Source organism: Fulmarus glacialis, unplaced genomic scaffold (genome assembly GCF_000690835.1).
Source record: "Fulmarus glacialis isolate BGI_N327 unplaced genomic scaffold, ASM69083v1 scaffold14480, whole genome shotgun sequence".
Taxonomy (NCBI): Eukaryota; Metazoa; Chordata; class Aves; order Procellariiformes; family Procellariidae; genus Fulmarus; species Fulmarus glacialis.
Genome location: NW_009189681.1, coordinates 1 through 14,775, shown reverse-complemented (window position 1 = coordinate 14,775; position 14,775 = coordinate 1). Strand labels below are relative to the sequence as shown.

Genomic DNA, 14,775 nt, shown 5'->3' with positions numbered 1-14,775 from the left:
TATTCACTCTGTAGATTTTCAATTGTATTTTCACTTAATGCACCTTGCAATTGTGAATTTAGTATTTAGTAATTTACATCACATTTACTAACAGTTACTAGTAATTAAAGGCCAGAAATATTAAAAGGGAGCTGTTACTTTAGCAAAGGAAATCATGCTCAAATAACAAACTACGGAGAGGAATATTTTTAGGTTAAGTAAGTTTGTTATTTATAGATGGATAGAAGTGGCATAGCTCCATTTTTGCTCATGCTTTTTTTCTTTAAAATACATATACATACTACACTTTTGGGCAGGTTTATTGTAATACTAAATAGATTAATATAAAGAAAAGATAGCAATTTTCATGAGTTTTTTTGTGTTTGCTCTTAGATATGAAAACAGATCTGAACTTACTGCTTGAATGCCTTAAATATCAGATGGACTGCCCTGTATCTCAGAAAGAGGCTTTGATCACCATTTATTCAATTTGTCAACAAAACAGTAAGAAGTGTTTTTCTTCAGAAACAATGCAATCATTTATGTTCACAATATATGTTAAGAAGCTGGTTGTCACTGTTAAAAAAAAAAAAATTATCTAAAGAATAGAAGGCTTGAGAAGTTATAAAATCTTGGAAGGTTTTCATTTGACAGAGTAACAAAAAAAGTTTGATTTTTGTTCTTTTTTTCTATTATAGGTGAAGCAAGCGAATATTTTCGAGAAATTGGTGGTTTGATGTTTATAAATGATCTTGCAAAGTCAAGTGTTCATTGCATAGTGAAGGAAGCGGCTTTATTTACGTTAGGAATTATTATAGAGAGTAATGGTAATAATTAATATTATTTGTATTTCCGCGTGAGTTATGATCCCATGTTATTACTTCTACTTGTGCTTTGTCTCCATTATTTTTTTATCTCAAAAAATCAGATTACAAGATTATCAGCTCGAGCAAGGTGCAGTAAAGGTGCCACTGTTTCACTGTCCATACCCAGATTTGGAGAAGTACCTTGTTGATTTGTGTAGACAGCATGTCTTTATGATACCGGACAGCTGTACTACTTCGCAGCAGCAGCAGCAGGTGTTAAATGATTGTTCCAACGTTTGCCTACGTCCTGGTTGGTTTAGAACTGAGTACAGGGGGAAGCTCTCAGTCACTTTACAGTCCTGTTTTGTCTCCACTCACCACATACTGGACAAAACTGAGAGTCTAGTTACTATATTACAAAAATAATTTAGGATTATGAATGGCTTGCTTTAGGACTTAATGGTTTTTATCTTCTGGTTTCAGTTTATTGTCAACAAACTTTGTGTACTTCTGCATTGTTTGAAGACCTCATTTTATTTTTAATTAATAAGGATTCTGGTGTGAACTTGAAAAGAATGTCTGTTTATGTCATCTTAGTACTGGTTTCAAATAATAGTAAGTTGGGTTTTTTTTTTTCTGTGTTATAACACTATTTTTTTCTATTTGCCAATCTGCAGTGCAGAAATTTGGAACACTCAATAAGTAATGTTTTAGTAAAATTAATTTATAAAGATGAATGGTTTCATGTAACTGAACCTGAATTGTGTAAGTAGATCATCGCTCACTGGGATTTCCTTAAATAGCAGAAAGTGGTTTCATTCTAAAAATGAAATTACAGTTTAAAGAAAAAAAATAATGCAATCCAGTAGTTTCTGATAATGTATAGAAAAAAATAGACATAGAAAGAAATGGAACATTTTTGCCAATGTGTTGGTATGATTTTGTATTTGTTTCTTGGGGGGATATATGCTTAGGAAATGGAAATAGAATGTATATATGTAAATTAAACTTGACGTTAAGATTTTATCTCAAGTTGCATGTGTCTTCAAAGTCTTGTATGTGTTCTTTTTTAGAAAGTGGGCAAACCTATGTCAGAGATACAGGCTGCATTGGTCTTCTGCTACAGTTATTCAGGTAGACAAACAGTTGCACTTCAAAAAGAAAAATGACAGACTATTTAGGACTTAAGTTTGCTTGACTATTTGGGACTTGTTTGCATTGTTCTTAACAGAACAACTCTTTCCACATCTGAGATGAATCTGTCAGAAGAAAATACTAATCAGTGCTATCAGCTGTGGTCTTCAGTCTGCAGTACTCTCTGTGCCTGTGTTAACAATCCTCAGAATGGTAAGTGTTGCTGTTAAAATTGTGGAAAAAGTTTAAAGTATTTGTGAAAAGTGACAACAGTTTGTTTTCATTTTTACTGTTCAACTGAAATTTCATATTACATTTTGATTTGGGGTTATTTGTTTTTACTTCTCCAGAAGATAATCAAAACATTTGCTGTTCAGTTTTTCCATATGCCAAAGAGTGGCTCGAAAGTTGCACAGAGCCTGAGATAGTTCGTCCTATTTGTTCATTTGTTGGTCTCACAGTTGCAAATAACTGTAAGTGCAGCTCAAGCTTTAAATAGTTTTTCTTTTGTAAAAGTAAGTTTAATTCGATAGTTAAATGTTTATTTTTGTCAACCTCTACAAATTCATTTGCTGTTCTTGCAACTTTTACTCTGAAGACTATATTCCACCATCTTTACTTACGCTGCATTGTGCTTAAGTCCACAAATAGCCACAAACTGGCTGCATTTAGTAAGGTCAGTAAAAACTATTTGGGAGCTGTTTTGATTAAAAGTATTTTACAAATATAAGTCATTATTACATCTCTGAAAACAATGACTTAGGTAGAACTCGGGCATAATATTTGCCACTTGTATGCGTGTACTAGGGCCATGTGTTTCCTGTTAACTAATTTTTATAAGACAATTACTACATTTCTTGAGATTAATATATATCCAACTTCTGTTGTATGGGTGGAAATGTAATGATTAATACATGCACAGAAAAACTGTAATGAGCCTAATTGATAAAATGCTAAAACAATTTGCAACTTGTATTATTTAAGACACATTTTTTCTTTTTTTCACTAAGCATATGTGCAGAAATATTTTGTTTCTGTTGGAGGATTGGATACCTTAGCTAAAGTTCTCAACAAGCTTATGCATGATTCCCGTATGAGCCACTCAAGCATAAAACTTGCAGTAGTAGTAACAAAGACTTTGGATGCCTGCATTGCTAATGACTGTGAGTGAAAAGACCGCTACCATTTTTTACACATGGCAATTTTAAAATGCAATTTTTAAAGTCTGGTTTTGGTGGAAAAGTGATAGAATGGATGCTAAAAGGCAATTAAGTTATATACATCCCAGTTGATACTGCAGACTTTTTAAAAATTCAAACGTGTATATGGGGAATGATTCAGTTCATCTGAGGTGGGTTACTTTCCCATTGTTGCTAAAATAAACAGAGTGAAATTTAAACTATACTGAAAATTAAAAATAAGATACTAGAGCTAGTTTTGTGTAAGTAAAGCTAAGAACTGGGCATGGCAGTCATCTTGGATGCTGGAGTTAGAGCTGTGTTTCTGTAGGCCTATGCCAAACTAATAAGCTTTGTAAGCTTTAAGATGCTTTAGTAACTCAGGCATGGAGCTGAACAAATGTGGTATGTCTGCATAAAACATCTTTACTCTCATTTACTGTTTGGATAGTGTTATCCTAATGAGGTCTTTGTGTATTCCATCAGAAGATTTTGAGAAACCTGTGAGCCTGATGAATCTCTGCTGTTGGCCATGATTATTATATTTGACACTTCTGCCATAAGTGCTCGCTGACGGAATTTCAAAAGAGTTTAAAAGCATATACCTGCACTAGTTTTGAGCCTAGCTTCAAAGAAGTTGGTATGTGACAAGACTAGGTTTCAGCATATATGTACTAGCGGTGGTGTTCCCAGTTTCAGGAAGAGGTTGCCCTCTACCAGAAACATTCCTAGCTCTTTTTGTGGCAGATAGTCGATGTGTCAAACCTTATTCTACTCTTTCTTGCTCTATTCTGGAACTGATAAAGGATGTGGAGAAACTCAGCAGAGGTCTACAAAACTTGCACATTGCAAAACCCTTGTTCATCAGATCTTCTACCACATCTCTATAGAGCACAATCTGGGAAAAAGGGCAGTGTTGGATATGGGAAGCAGCATGGGCAGAATTACTGCACCAGGAAGGATGTGGTAATTTGAAGTGTTAAAATGAAAGAGAGAGAAGAGGAGAACTGTGCAGGCCCAAGGCTTTTAGAGGTCTGTAGGGTTCCCTTGAAAAACAGCATTTTATACTTGGATGATGCCTATATACTTACTATCTACTTTATTTTCCTTCAAATTATTTTTAACATGATAGCTGCCATGGGTGTTGTCTTGACAAAGTATCACACTGTGTCAGAGCTACTGAAGCTGCTGTCCAATGAAACTCTGGATACAGGAGAAAAAATTAGTATTATTCTAACAATTGGACACTGTACTGAAGTTTGTGGTAAGATTTTTTTTCTTTTTTCTTTCTGTCAGTTTCTATTAAATTCTCATACACTAACTACTTCAATGGTGTACTTTCATCAAGACTGGAACATGAGTGAAAGTTCTATTAAATAATGTAATATTAATATTCAGAAAAAAATCTTTGCTATAATGTTCCATCTTTAAATTTTGTAACCTGTTAGCAGATAGTATCTTTAAGAGCTTAGAAAAAGTAGACTATTATGCAAGAATTCAGAGCTGGGCTTAGGTATCACAGGATGAAATTCATCCAGATCTGAAAACTACTACAATACATACATACCAAATAAGTCTTTTTGAGATCTATTTTAATGGCCCTTGATATATATACAGCTTTTGTCCACTGTTTACATAGCTATTAATTTTTTAAAAAGCTATATAACAGTATTGTTTTTGAAGTAACATAAGCAGTAGGTAACCTTGAAATGTTTTTGCCAGGCTCCTCAGGGCTTTCCCAAGCATATCTGGTGAAAACATAGCACTTAAGTTGGTATTTTATGGTAGTTCAAGCAAACAGAACGAGAAGTTGTGAGATACTGATCATCGTTTATTTATACTACTTTTTTTTCTCATGTATGTTCAGAAATGCAAGGAAAAGGGATTATGTTCAAAAATCCTGATTGATTATCATCCTCTAAATGTCAATAACATGTTCAATAATTAGCTCAGCAGGTCATAAGTCAGATATTTTAAAAGACATTTTTTCATGAAGAATTAATTGAAACAAACCTTAATGGAAAACGTCTTTCAAATAGAAATATGATTAAACCAACAGAATAAAAGTTTCTCTTTAAATGTCAACACTGACAAAATAATCATATTTCATTTTTTGTTGATTCCTTTCTTTTGTTTTATCAAGTTTATACAACAAAGAACTATTTTTAGAAAGTTGTCAATTTTATGAATGCATACTGCAAATGAGATCACAATAAAAAAATTTAGCTAATTACATAGTTCATGAGGAATAAATTAGATAGACCAGGATTAAACTACTAATTTTATTAGAGTTTTGCTAATTGTAAGCTTTAAGCTTTTGATATTTCTGCATCTCAAGGCTTACATAAATGTAGCGTATATACTTTAGGAGTACATATCGGAGGAAAAGAAATACAGAAGCCATAATTCAAATATTTTAGGCAACAATTAAATGAGTTTCAATCTCTGTCATATAATTTGTCTCAGTCCTCCTTCAGTTTTCTGACAAGAACTCTGAGCTATGGTCAAATCATTCTGTGTGATCTAGAGCACTTCTGCTGCAACCTGGGTAGTAGGTCATTACAGCATGCTTGGATCCATAATGAAAATCTCTTTTTCAGAATTTCCCTGAAAGTTACTAGTATTAGTTTCTAAAATTACTGTAAGATTAAGTGTGTATGAGGCTGAAACCAATCTATTTTCCTTTACAATGTCCTATTTTAGAAGAAAACCAGTGTGAACTGCTCCAGAACAATGGTCTTCCACTTATGATTCAGGTATTAACGGAGTCTCAGGATGAGGAACTAAACAAAGCTGCTACTTTTGTGCTGCAAAACTGCAAACAAATGAGTAAGCTTACTGTTACTGCTTTAAAAATTACAGAGATTATTTCCATCTCTTCTGTTGACTTTCTAAATGATTTTAACTGTAGCAGCTTTGTAATTCTGTGTACTCCAAGAGGTGTTTGTTTTCTGCAGAGAAGTTGGGTATTTGCCACCATGGACTGATTATGGCATTTGGGCAAAAAAAGAAAAGTAAAAATTCCAATGATGTTGCAATAATGCATTTGTGAAACCTATATATGTAGAGCCAGTTCTTAAAAGCTTTCCCATCTATAAATTATGTGCAAAATATTGTCATTCAACATGCAATTGGTACTCTATTCCTGGGTATGTACCATTGTATATAGAGACTAAACCAGTAGATAATCAAGCCCGAAATCACCATGACTACAATTATTTTGCAATATTAAAAAATCTTGATCTTTATTTTTAAAGTAGGGTGTATTTTGAAGTATCCTGTTTAAGTTTTTTTTTAATTAACTGTATAATACCATCAAAGAAACAGAACAACACCTTGTCCTTTAATCTCTAAAGTATAGAAGGTATTATGCAATTGATAATTAGTAAAAAGCATGTATCTACATTTTTGTACTGAAAACATAACTGAGTTTTGTCTAAGATTGAGGGGGTGTGGTCATTTTCAGTGTCCATTAATACTGTTTTTTTTTTTTTAAGAGACCCATACTGGTAAAGGACCTATAGAGTCAGGATTAAGTCCATGATAAAGTCATTTTTTAGAGCACAGCACCATTGTGTAAACAGCTTATAGTAACTGTAATTGTAAGCTCACCTCTTGTAACTGCAGTTTATATTTGAAGTGTATTAACATTTATGTGTAAATTTAAATTTAATTTATATAAAAATCATTATTCAGAGGTTATATTTTGCATTAAATTGTTGGGGCTGTGCCTCAGCATACTAAAATATAATAAATACTTATTAAGGTGTTCATTGATAACATTTGGAATATTAATATTGTTTTACGTTTTATAAAGCTGAACAATTGTCCCTGAAAATAAATGATAATTCATTAAACGTGAACAATGCAGAAGAGTTGGATATGCAAGTCAGAAAAAGAAGTCTACAAGACTACTGGAAGAAAGCAAAAGAAATTTTACACAGAATAAACTTGATTGAAAAAGAACATGATGAGGTTGGCCTATTTACCAAAGTAGGATAAAACTAAGCAAATCTTTCCAGAGTTTAGGGAGAAATAGAAAGTAAACCCTTAAGATAATTTCAGTGTGAGCTAGAAAAGTAGGGAAAACATTGGATGTGTGTGAAACTACAACCTGCAACTTTTACCATTACTGTATGTCATACAAAGTTAGAAGTATGCAGGGCAATCAGAGAACGCAAGCATCTGTATTTTTATGAAGCATTTTAGTTCATTATAAAACCAGTTTTTCTACAAAATTGAGATCATTTAGGTTGGAGAAACAAGAGTTGGATTTATTTTTAATTGCTGATCATTTGAACCTATAATTTTAATATTTGCATGCATGAAATGCCCATGATTGTACAGCTATGATGGCATAAATGATAATGGAAAATGTGAACAGGCTGCCCAGGGAAGTGTTTGGGTCACCGTCCCTAGAAGTATTTAAAAAACGTGTAGATGTGGTGCTTAGGGACATGGTTTAGTGGTGGACTTGGCAGTGCTAGGTTAATGGTTGGACTCGATGATCTTAAAGGTCTTTTCCAACCTAAACGATTCTATGATTCTGTGATGTAATTAGTAGCAAATCCATTGCTTCAGCCTGGAACTATCACTTAGTAACTACCCCTTCAACACATTCAACAGCATTGCTGTCTTGTGGCTCTCACCTCAGACAGGGGTTTTTGAAGATTCTCTGGAATTTGCTTTACCTTCAGAGTTAGACTGGTCTATCCTAATTAATCTTGTTACTAGATTTATTTAATGTTTTTATAGAGCTCATATAGTCACTAACTAGTATTTTTCAATACAGAAAAGAGTGCAAGGAAGAGTTTTTGTAGACAGATCTTCAGAAGCCAATATTCAAGCATCAAAATACCATGAAGTGAATACTGCTGATCCAAAAACTCATATAAAAAGAATACATAAAGAAGTACATTGTCCACAGTTGACCTCTAAGTCAGATGATCAGGTTCTTGCTCCATCTGTAAATTCTTCTCCACTGAAAAATGAAACAGTGAACACTATGGATCCAGTAAATGCTTCTACTAGACAAAGTGAACAGAGTAATATTCCGTGTTCAGTTAATGAAATGCAAACATACAGTGTACTTCAAAGTCACAGTATAAATGAAAAAAATGCCTGTGTAAAAAATCAGTCTATTCTTCAAGTACGGTAAGTATCTTACACCTAAGCAGAAACACTAAAACTGTGTTTCTTTAGTAGTTTCCAAAATGAATGTCAGCCTTTTAAATTATCTGTGACTAGTCATTAACCGTTCTCTTGCTCGTTGCTCTCTCACAAATGCTTACTTTACTCTTTCTTTTGCTTCTTATAGTTATCTTTCCTATTGATAAACAAAAAATTAATTATAGGGAAGTTGCAAAGATAAATACAGATTCCATTATCTTGAATTTATATCTGGAATATTCCTCAAGAAAGGCAATGAGAGAGTATGAACAAATTTTAAATTATCTGTTATTATGTCTTTTTCTCCTAGTGAAAAGACATAGCCTGTTGGTGGCTCACTAGACAATATTCTGTAGAAGTGTTTTTGACATCACAGATCAAAGATTATAGACATTGTAGTAATAAAAGCTGCTGATTTTTTTTTCTCTGAATGGTAGGCTTCTGACGGATTGTATAGGGAGCCTGTTACAGGCCATGTTCTAATGCCTTCAACGTAGTGATGAAAAAGCATCCATAGTTTTTGCCTTAAAATTCTCACTGATTCAGTAGATCAAGATTTGACCCGTTGGTTTGGATGAAACCACAAAGACTTCCGTATCATGCACTTACTAGGAAAACAGCAGTTACAGAACTGCTCTGCAAAAAATTGAAATTGGAGTGCCTACAAACTAGGGAAAAAAGCTCCCCTGCTTTTCTCCCCTTGTATTCAGTTGCTTCTCTGCATGGGAAGAGAAGGATAGAGCCCTGTTTAGTCATTCACTATTCTCTTGCTTGTTGCTTTCACACAATTATGCTCTTTTTCTTTTGCTTCTTATGGTTATCTTTCCTATTGATAAACAAAAAATTAATTATAGGGAAGTTGCAAGGATAAATACAGATTCCATTATCTTTAATTTATATCTGGAATATCCCTCAAGACAGGCAATGAGAGAGTATGAACAAAACTATGTTTCTCCTTTTTTTTGAGTTCCACATTCTTACTGTGCTTTTTTTATGTTGCTGGCTGGACCCTGCTCCTATGCCGTTTCCTTGAACGCATTGCATTGTAGCTTTGCAACTACCACAGAAATTATCAAGAGCCTAGGATATTTTCCGTGGTACATTCAGGTAAATTTTGGTTTGCTACTGATCAGCATAATTTCACACAGCTGCTTTATTTGTTGTTCTGATCTCTGAAGCACAAAACTATTAAGAAATTAATTTTTTTTTTGAAAAAAAAAAGCTCTCTCCTTGCATATGTATTTGTGTGAAAACAGGAGTTACCCAAGCATAACCATGGAGTAGGCTCCTTGCTCCTCTAGCATTCGGAGGTAGTCAAGGACATAGAAAAATGCATGATCACCATATCATAGGAGCATGTTTGTTGCATAAATGTTAATCAGTGTTAAAAAAGAAGAAAATCAGTTACCTTTAAGAGCAATTGCTACATCTGGTGAAGGCTACAGTATTTTGAAGACTTTGTGAAAGTTTTATGTGCACTAAGTAATCTTTACGTGAACCAGAATTGCAAATGACTCTGGAAACCAGCATCCCTTGAAAGCACTGCATTCCAAATGCTGGAACAGACATGCTGAACAGCACTGCAAGGAATGCTAATCACAGATCTCTGGTAAACAGATTTCTAACACATAATGATTATATGCTGGATACTACAAGCCCAGTAACTCGGGATAATTAGAATCAATTTTTTAGAGTTTTATCTTTTATATATTTAATGTGGTTTTTGTTTTGCCTTTGGAATGTGTGTATTAATTTACAGGTAAATGTATGTTGTGAAATTTGATTTTTTTTTTTTAATTTGTTCACATTTTGATCTTCCCAGTGAACATTTATTCAAACAACCAGCAGAGATTGTTAAAAATACGAAGCAAACATGCACATCAGGTACAAATAGCTAAACGTATTCCTTTCTTAAATAATTTTGTTATTAATGAGATTTTAACTAGACTTGTGTACTTTTATCATTACTTTTTATCAGATGTTATATATAATTAGATGACAAAGTAAATTATGTTTAATATTCTTTAACTGTTTGCATAGTTTTGGAATTTTATATTTTATGTAATTTTACCAGGAGAATACTTATTCTATTTTTCTTCTAATACATTTTTTAGCTTTCTTTTTTTTAATTGATTTTAACTATTCAAATGAATGTATCACAGATAGATGTTTTAAGTTTAGTCTGAATGCAATCCGTGCTGAACAATGAAAGCCATTAACAGAAAATGCATAAGGATGCTGGTTTTGGTCTGTACTTGTAAGATTGGAGATAGAACCTACCTGTGAGAGTGACTTTTGCCTGAAGCTATTCCTACATGTTGAACGTGTTTAAGATAAATGTTTTTCAGATTTGCATTGATCTTCTTAGTCCGATATATTTATTTCAGAATTGGGATCTGTTCAATCAAATCTTTATTCATAATTTAGTTTTCTGTTAATTTATAAAATTTATAATTATTTGTTAGATTAGTATTTGCCAGAATGGTAGCTTTACAGGTGACCAAGCGGATCTCCAGGTTATACCTATTTAAATGGAGAATAAGTATTATTCCAGTACATCACATTTTTCAGCATCTGAGTCCAAATAGAAATAAAGGGTTTAATTAAGCAATGTAAGTTTACAGGGTTATTTTGCTATGTTCAAGACGAAGTAATATGCTTTGAGAGAGTGATGAAAAAGCATTGAATTAAATGTAATTAGTCTGGATTTACAAAAATGTCAATGCGATCCATTTAACTTCAGGAATTCCATTTGGATTTTCTGCTGTTATGTAAATTAAACTTTAATAATCTACAAATAGAAAATACAATTGAATATAGGTATGCTGATGCATGATTACCGCAGCAAAGGATAGGTTGCATTTTCTTAGTGTTTTTTTTGTCGTCTGAATTTAGATCAGCATTCATTCTTCTCAGAGATAACCAAGGAAGAAAAAAGTACTTCAACTACATCTGCATCCCATAAAATGGCAGATTTAAGGTGTTTAGGTAAATATTATCTTAGGTCTTTCTTTCCTGAGTCCATAAAAGAAGCCTTAAAGAGTCAGCAATGCAGTAAGTGAACTGATATTACACAAATTTTAACACATCTATTCGATTATCTATTATGTAATTCTTAACTGCTTCCTTTCCTTTTTGTGCGCCTAAAATAAAACATAAATATTGAAATAAAGCTTACATATTCCAGTTTCGGTCTATGTATTTTCTTAATGTGGGTTTACTAACAAACAGAATGTACAACAGCTTAAAAGATGACATACTACTTACAAGAATACTTAAGAGCGGATGTTTTCCTCCTTTCTCTGATCAGAAGGAGGGAGGAAAAACATGTAGCCCTGCTCAGTTCCCTCATGTATTCCCCTGCTAAGCCTCCTAACTATTCTGCAGCCCTTCTGTTTTCTCTGCCTTATTGCTATTAAGTTACAAGCAGTCAGTTTTACAGTAATCCATGACTGCAGCCCTCAGTTACCCCATCTTCTACTTCCTGAACATGGTCTATCAGTAGGTTATAAGAATGCTGCTGGTACTCAGGATTTATAAGGCGTTTTTTTCATCAAGCCTGTGTCTCTTTATCGAAAAAAACCAAAACAAAAACAAAAAACCACCAAAAGCCAAAAAAAAAAAAGCCCATAATCCACCTTTGGATATAATTTAGGCACATGAACCCAAGTTGTCAAATTAAATTCAACCTGAGATTTAGCACTGCTTTATCTTAGGCTAGAATATTGCAGATATGTACCAGTGCCCTTCTTAGAATTCCTCACAGTGCAGAAGTTCTCCTTCAGCTGATGTAACGAACTGTGAGAACATCCAAGAATAACTAAACCATAAATTAATTACCCTAGGAATGTCCTGAAAATCGAACAGGAAGGCTTCCTGTGAGGAAATTCATACCTAAGCTAGACTTATCATTTATTCAGGTTAATACAGATAACTGTTAGAACATAAAGAAAGTTTCAAAGTATAGCAAAGCCATCTTTTATATTTTGGCTCCTGGATAAATGTGCAAAGGGAATGAGGCCCCTTTCTTCCCATCCCAGTTAATATTTTTACTTCTGTAGAGGATCCATGCCTCATTTAGTACTTCTGGAGTTGAAGTGCAATATAACTTGGTCCCATAGGTCATGTTGAAAACACTTTTTTTTTTTTTGAGAGCAAATACAAAACAAAAGTAAGTATTTTCAAGAAGATACATAAAAGTGTAATCTCTTTTGAGATGTGTATATGGAAAACTGGAGGTCAAATAGTAGATCATAGTGAGCAAAACAGAACACTGGACTTTGTGATGGCTTCTATAGCATTCGTGCTTGCTGTTTCTACAATATCCTATTTTTTTTTTTTTTCCAGGTTGTACAGCAGGAGGACTGTCCTTCAATAGTAAAACCTTTACCAAGATATTGCAAAGTTGTCCATACCAGTGTGAGCATCACAAAGTCATTCTGGAAGCTGAAGAAAGATATAAAAAGGAACTTCACAAATTGGCTGTTTGTAATAACAGTAGATATGCAGCCCATGAGAGTAATTATGTTTTTTTCTTTTTTAGTAGTTGTAACTATTGTTTTAAACCATATTTAAAATTCTGAACTTTTTTTGGTCTGATTCTGATTGTCCTGCTCATGTAAACTCACTCATTTAATTTGATTTACCAATGATTTGTACTAAGTGAGATGAGAACTAGCCACTTTTGTTTTGAGGATCTTGTGTATTTCTTGGCAATAGTGATATATCCTCATTATAGGCTTTGATGAGACTCTGTCCTGTTTGCCAAAGTTAGTCAAGTACTAATAGAAGGGAATATATTAAGTTGAAGTAAGTGTGAATGGATGTATGATACCACAACAAAGTCATTTCATTCACCTCATCACGCTCTACAACTACCTGAAAGGAGGTTGTAGCGAGGTGGGGGTTGGTCTCTTCTCCCAAGTAACCAGCGATAGGACGAGAGGAAATGGCCTCAAGTTGTGCCAAGGGAGGTTTAGATTGGACATTAGGAAAAATTTCTTTACTGAAAGAGTGGTCAGGCCTTGGAACAGGCTGCCCAGGGAAGTGGTAGAGTCACCATCCCTGGAGGTATTTAAAAGACGTGTAGATGAGGCGCTTAGGGACATGGTTTAGTGGGCATGGTGGTGTTGGGTTAACAGTTGGACTTGATGATCTTAGAGGTCTTTTCCAACCTTAATGATTCTATGATTCTATGATTCTAATATTACATACTTATGGATGTAAGGGGCTTATGAATTAAATAAAAGTGCATCCTATATTTTTCTGGTTTAAAGGAGGCATTTTAAAAATTAAACAGTTATTACTTACTGGCATTTGTACTGGTGTCCATCTTATATTTTCCAGAAATAATGCTGGCCCCAGTGAAGAAAGAAAGACTGCATACAGAAATACCAACTTTTAGGAGCAAAAAGGATAGTTTCCAAAGTAAGGGCTTGGTTTGGAAATTAATGCAAAAAGCCCTTACTGTCTAAGCAATTCTTTTGCAGGACTTTACCGTGGGAGGCTGTGGATAGGGAATTATGTTATCTGGCACTTGCTTTGTAGATACTGCTTTGAATCCTGTCAGGGTTACTTCCATGCCATCTGCTATTTTTCAGTTTTGTGGCATTAATTTTTAAAATGGAGAGGTATAATCAGGGTCAGAACAGAGTGCAGTTGCCTGTTCCTGGATTCAGCATCACCCTATTATACCTGTTTCTGTTCCTGCTTGGAGCTCTGCTAAGGATTTGGGTCTCTGTGTGCTAAATAGCTAAAAAGGTAAAGCTTAACATATACAACAATACTAGAGCAAGTAACTGAAAGCAACCTATCAGAAATTAAGTACAGGAGATCTATTTACTTGTCCTGTATTATGAGGTGTTGAATAAGATGTTATTAACAAGGTAGAGATAGAAAAGTGAATATAAGTTCCATCAGTTTCTGCAGTGAGGTTTAGGAACCCTACGTTTACAGAACCACCAGTTGCCCATAAAAACTGGTATTCTTTATAATACACTTGTATTATAAAGTGTATTATTACACATTATATTGTGTATTATTACACAACTGTCCACTTGTAAATAGCAGAGTACGTATCTTTTACAGTATTTTGTTCTGTAATGTAGCAAAAAAGTTAATGGTTATAATTTTTTTCTTTACTCTGCAGATAGATATTTTTTACATAATTCACAAGGAATTTTCTTCAGAATGTGGTGTTTGTGGGTACATCCTGCAGAGCTCCAACCACAGTCATACATTACTACATTCATCAACCAGTAACCAATACCGTTTCTTATGATTGATGATCAGAAATTTTAAAGTAGGCTGAAGCAGCTCTCTAAATCAGTACTTATATTCTAAAATATTAATATTACTTTAAAAAACATTCTTTTCAAAAATCAGTCCACCCATCAGGAATTTATTTTTAGTCTCCTATTTCCAAAAACCTTGTTTACATCATTATTTTATTTCATTAATTTCTGGTAAAAGCTAGTAGATTGATTTTTTTTTTTTTTTTTTAAATTATT

General features: G+C 33.6%; 1 protein-coding gene across 1 annotated transcript in view; it reads left to right on the top strand.

Annotated features, from left to right (window-relative positions):
- Nucleotides 1-13,693, top strand: part of CCDC79 (coiled-coil domain containing 79) — a gene marked incomplete at its 3' end in the record, with an annotated part of 14,264 nt that extends 571 nt beyond the window's left edge. The window contains exons 2-16 of the mRNA XM_009583073.1: nucleotides 373-483; nucleotides 678-806; nucleotides 1,269-1,400; nucleotides 1,859-1,919; nucleotides 2,017-2,132; nucleotides 2,270-2,392; nucleotides 2,930-3,082; nucleotides 4,230-4,361; nucleotides 5,801-5,926; nucleotides 6,915-7,072; nucleotides 7,890-8,251; nucleotides 10,089-10,150; nucleotides 11,162-11,254; nucleotides 12,614-12,763; nucleotides 13,613-13,693. Coding sequence (XP_009581368.1) covers nucleotides 373-483; nucleotides 678-806; nucleotides 1,269-1,400; nucleotides 1,859-1,919; nucleotides 2,017-2,132; nucleotides 2,270-2,392; nucleotides 2,930-3,082; nucleotides 4,230-4,361; nucleotides 5,801-5,926; nucleotides 6,915-7,072; nucleotides 7,890-8,251; nucleotides 10,089-10,150; nucleotides 11,162-11,254; nucleotides 12,614-12,763; nucleotides 13,613-13,693 — 1,989 coding nt within the window. The remainder of the gene's footprint in view (nucleotides 1-372; nucleotides 484-677; nucleotides 807-1,268; nucleotides 1,401-1,858; nucleotides 1,920-2,016; nucleotides 2,133-2,269; nucleotides 2,393-2,929; nucleotides 3,083-4,229; nucleotides 4,362-5,800; nucleotides 5,927-6,914; nucleotides 7,073-7,889; nucleotides 8,252-10,088; nucleotides 10,151-11,161; nucleotides 11,255-12,613; nucleotides 12,764-13,612) is intronic.
- Nucleotides 13,694-14,775: the final 1,082 nt, after the last annotated feature.